The 4,744-nt window shown below is 39.7% G+C and overlaps 1 protein-coding gene across 2 annotated transcripts; it reads left to right on the top strand.

The window, feature by feature from the left end:
- Positions 1–350: 350 nt before the first annotated feature.
- Positions 351–4,438, top strand: LOC122546243 (protein shisa-6-like). Of its 2 annotated transcripts, none has more exons than XM_043685029.1 (2): positions 351–498; positions 3,172–4,438. In XM_043685029.1, exons 1-2 carry the CDS (start codon positions 357–359, stop codon positions 3,756–3,758), a joined length of 729 nt encoding a protein of 242 aa, XP_043540964.1. In that variant the 5' UTR covers positions 351–356; the 3' UTR covers positions 3,759–4,438. The 2 variants fall into 2 exon arrangements, with proteins under 2 accessions (XP_043540964.1, XP_043540965.1); XM_043685030.1 differs by having other exon boundaries at positions 351–471.
- The last annotated feature ends 306 nt before the right edge of the window (positions 4,439–4,744 follow it).

The following is a 4,744-nucleotide window of genomic DNA, read 5'->3' on the forward strand; positions in this document are numbered from 1 at the left end:
AGCTATTCATTCCCCAGTCTATGCTTAGTTATCTCATGACAATGAAAGTCTCAATCATCATTGGCCTCTTCCACCATCTTCCCCATTACCAAGGAGAGAAAATGCAGCCAGGGTTCCCAGCACTGGTTACAATGACCCCTCACTGAGATGTGTGGAGATCGAGGATATATTGGGTCTGATGCCTGCATAGAAAGGTATAATGGAGCTCTCACTTCAACATTGGTCAGGCTCTTTAAGGATGTAGTAGAAGAGACAGAAAATTAACTGAAAATTTGTTGGACAACTTACTTGTTCTCACATGATTCTTCCTTTTTTTAATCTCTTTTCCTACCTTCTTCTCCATAGAAAAGCCTCGGATGAACAGTATTCTTACTTCTGCAACTGAACCATATGATCTGTCTTTCTCAAGATCCTACCAGAGTCTCTCACACCTTCCACCATCTTATGAATCTGCAGTTAAATCTGACATAAGCAAGTATTCTTCACTAAAGCGGTTAAGTAGGTGTTCCATGATCTTCCATTAACATTATTTTGCATCATACCTAGGAAAACAAATCTGGTAATTAATGGCTGTTATTTTCCAACTGCTTCAGTCTTGAAGTTCCCCAGCTGCTGCACAAGCAAGTGTGTCAACTGTTCAACTTCATGGTGCACCATCATTCATTGATGGCCAATCTCGTAGTGTCAATAGAATATTCCATGGATAAGGGATACTAACTGTACTTTTACCTCACCTTATAGCATCAATCCTTTTGCAATGCTGTTGTTGACTGCTGCTTTGACATGTCGGAAGGCAAATGAGATTTGGGACATCAGCTAAATATGCTTTCTGAGGTGACAAGTGACATTGCTCCCATATTTTTATGTACGTCACCCACCTGGAGGTTATAAGCAGGCTTTTCCTTCAGTTTGTCCAAAACGTGACAGAGTATTTGGGAAAGCCTAATGTTCAGAATACTACTCTTTTGCTACTGGAGTGTCATTCTCCACTGCATTTCACACAACCCCCATCTCCCCATCCCCTGTCTCCCATTTAAAAAAGCTTCTCCCAGCCCCCTGCAATATGAACACAGCCCATTCAAGCAGCAAAATTTCCAAGAAATCACAAAGCCACTTTTTTATTAAGTTGCTTTGTCTGGTAGAGGGTTTCATTGCAAGACCAGAAGTCTTAGTTCAGCAGTAAGAAATTAGAGTATGTAAGTGAAATTCAAAATCTGCAAGAGAGCCAATGGCCTAGTGGTATTGTCATTTGACTTTTAATCCAGAAACTCAGCCACAGTCCTGAAGACCTGGGTTCAAATCCCATCATGGCACATAGGGGAATTTGAATTAAACTTTTTTTTAAAAGAAATTTGGAATTCATAGTCTATTGATGACCATAAAATCATTGTTGATTGTTGGAAAACCCATCTGGTTCACTAATATCCTTTATGGAAGGTAACTGCTGACCTTATCTGGTCTGGCCTACATGTTGCTCCAGACCCACAGCAATTTGGTTGACTCTTAACTGCCCTCTGGGCAACTAGGGATGGGCAATAAATGCTGGCTAGCAAGAGATGCCTGCATCCTGTATACTAATGAAAAGAAACCTTCTGGACCATTCCCTTCACATTATTCAAAACAGTGATCTGTCTAAAAATGGAAAAGAATCAGTGCAAAGAGAAATATAACAGAACAAAACTGAAATAACTGAAAACAGAACAACGGAAATCATCAATTAAGAAATAGAATAATGTGAGAAAAACAGACAGAACCATGAAAAAGCAAAAAGGGAAGAGAATAGAATAAAATAGGGGACGGGGAATTACTGAAAAGACCCAACGATTGCAATTTGGAACAGAAGAGGTAAAACTATATTGAGCTGAAATTAGTAACATGGAGAAATCACACAAAATGTAAGATATTGAGAGATAAGAGAAGGAAATATAAAAAAGAAAGGCAATGATCAAGCACATTCTTTTTTGAAAAAAGTGCTTGAATCAAACTTGTACCTCAATAGTAAATATTCATTTTAATGTGAAAATATAGAGAACTGAAAATGGAAGGAAGAAAACAAATATGCAGCATTTTGTACTGGAGATGAAGAAGTTAGCAAGGCCTAATGAGTCTAATAGGGTAGAACCTAACTAGTAGCCACTAGGAACTCCTGATAGCACACACAAATGGCTAACTTAGTTCTGGCCATCTTTTCCCACTACTAGAAACTCTCAAAACTTTTACGGAATTCTGGGCTTACTGGAACATTTTAAAATTGCTAAGTTGACTGCCAGATGGAGTTCCAAGTAGAATGTTACTGCAGCTGCACATGAACTGTGACTCATTCAGGTCCATTGCTCAGAGGAGATGAACAGACACTTGAGATACAAGTCTGAGTGAATGCTGCAATACAAATGTGGTTTAACCATAGAACGTGGCACCAATCACCCGAGGGATGGTAACACTACTTTGCTGGGGAAAAAGAAAGGCAGATCAAGTTTCATATTGCACAACTGAGCAAAGGGTACCATGAGAGTTGCAGTTACTCTACTGATGCCTGTCTGCTTCTGCTATGTATTTTCATTGATACCTGTCCTCGTGGGAGACATTACTGTCAGCATTTTTCTGTACAAATGGCAGTTCATGCATTTCACAATCAAATACATTCAACATTACACATTTCTCTGCATGAGCATCAGATGTTTATAAATTCTGTTTATAAATGAAAATATAAATAACTCCTCTGTACACTGAGGATATAAAAATCATATGTATGTTATTAAAGGCAGTCTCAAATCTATTATGGCTTCATTGTCCTAACAGAAACTGTTATCAGGGCTGCTGAAATTTCAATTAATGTAAAGTTGGGTAAAGGAAGTTGGTGGAGGTGGGACATTCAAAGTGATATAATGGCAGAGGATTTTATAGGTGCCTTTCTTACTACTGATTGGATTAATTAATGCCTCAATACCATAGAACTGCACAAAAGTTGAAAAGAACAGATCCCCACTTCTCACAACTGGCATTTTATTTACAATGTAGAAATCTAAGGGAAAAGATTTTAAAAATTGGACAAAACCGAAGAACTAGCAGCCCTGAAAGTGATAACTATAATCATTCAGGAATGTAAAATATTGAGTAGATGACTATAACAAAGCCATTCTAAAAGATTTTTTTTTTGCATCATTCCTGTAGGTGAAAAGGAGATTGATGAATATTACATGAAAAGGCGACACCTTCCAGACTTGGCAGCGAGAGGAACCCTGCCTCTCCACATTATGAAAATGAACCAGGAACACAGTAACACCAGGGAGAGGCCTAGACGACCAATGCGAGCAATGTCACAGGACAGAGTCCTGTCTCCAGAGAGAGATGTGCCTCAAGAATGTGTCATGACTTACGAGCGCATCCTATCTGATGAACAACTGCTATCAGCTGAACGTCTTCAGTCCCAGGACCCTCTGCTCTCTCCCGATAAAGTTATGTCCCTCAAACGCTCGGGGTTCCGTGAAAAGGCCATGTCCAGGGCCTTGTCCCAGTCCCACACAGATGTCTTTGTATCCACGCCCGTCTTAGATCGCTATAAGATGACAAAAATGCACTCGCATCCCAGTGCCTCAAACTCTTCTTATAATACCTTAAATACAAATCAAACAAACCACACTGCTGCTAAGCGACATGCCTTTGCTTCACGTCGGCACAACACAGTGGAACAGCTCCACTATATCCCAGGACATCACCGTAATTACCATACAGCCAGCAAAACAGAAGTAACTGTTTGATCTTAATAAAAAAAAACACATCACCGATTCCATAATAACAAGAGTCTGGAATATTTGTCAGTGAGCCAGAGGACAATGGCACTATCAGACCACACTAATTACTCACGCCCTAATTCCTGACATGTTATTCGAACAAATGCATTTGTTTTATCTAAACAAAGTGGCATCCAATATGAGGCTTCAGTCTTTCCAGAGACATGTAACATCAGTTCCTTGTTTTATTCAAGGTTTTCATTTTAGTTGGTACATTAGCACAACAGATGGTATTATACCATCCAGGTCACCTGACAGTTTCTATCAAAGGAAGCCATGTGGTATGGTAGTCAATTTTAAAGGGCTGATGGAGATACAAGGTCAGTGGTTGAATTTCTAACCAAATGTTAATGCTACTATTGGAGATTAAAGCTATTTTGGTTAGGAGATACCAGGTTAGTTTTCTGAATAGTCAGAATTGGTGTGTTTGCTCAATTCTTTTTTTTAAAAAAGGAAGGTTGTACCATATCATCCGAAATATGTGAAAAAAAATTTCATCTTCTAAGCATGTACAGTATAAGTCAACCAACTCATGGGTGACCATTTCCATACACTGGTATGGGACACAGCTGGCTTTCCCTCCATGTGTTTCTTTTGCCCCTTCAAAAGATGAGATGGTTACTTTGACTTCAAGGCCTAGGGAGGTAAGATGCCTTGAACTCTAGCACTGGGCAAGCAGCACAGTCTTCTGTATTCTTGCTGTCAACTGCACAGTATAATCTCCACCTCTCTGAATACACTGTCTCTAATGCTATTACATTCCTTTTAATTCTCTCTGTGAATGGCGTTGAGTACTAAGATGCCATGGTCAGTCTGCTCAGCCACACTACAGCCCTCGCTCTTGTCCGTGCAAGCTACAAGAACCTTGAATTTATTGTTCAATGAAGGGCTTTTGCCCGAAACGTCGATTTCAAAGCTCCTTGGATGCTGCCTGAACTGCTGTGCTCTTCCAG

Source organism: Chiloscyllium plagiosum, unplaced genomic scaffold (assembly GCF_004010195.1).
Source record: "Chiloscyllium plagiosum isolate BGI_BamShark_2017 unplaced genomic scaffold, ASM401019v2 scaf_603, whole genome shotgun sequence".
NCBI classification, from domain to species: domain Eukaryota; kingdom Metazoa; phylum Chordata; class Chondrichthyes; order Orectolobiformes; family Hemiscylliidae; genus Chiloscyllium; species Chiloscyllium plagiosum.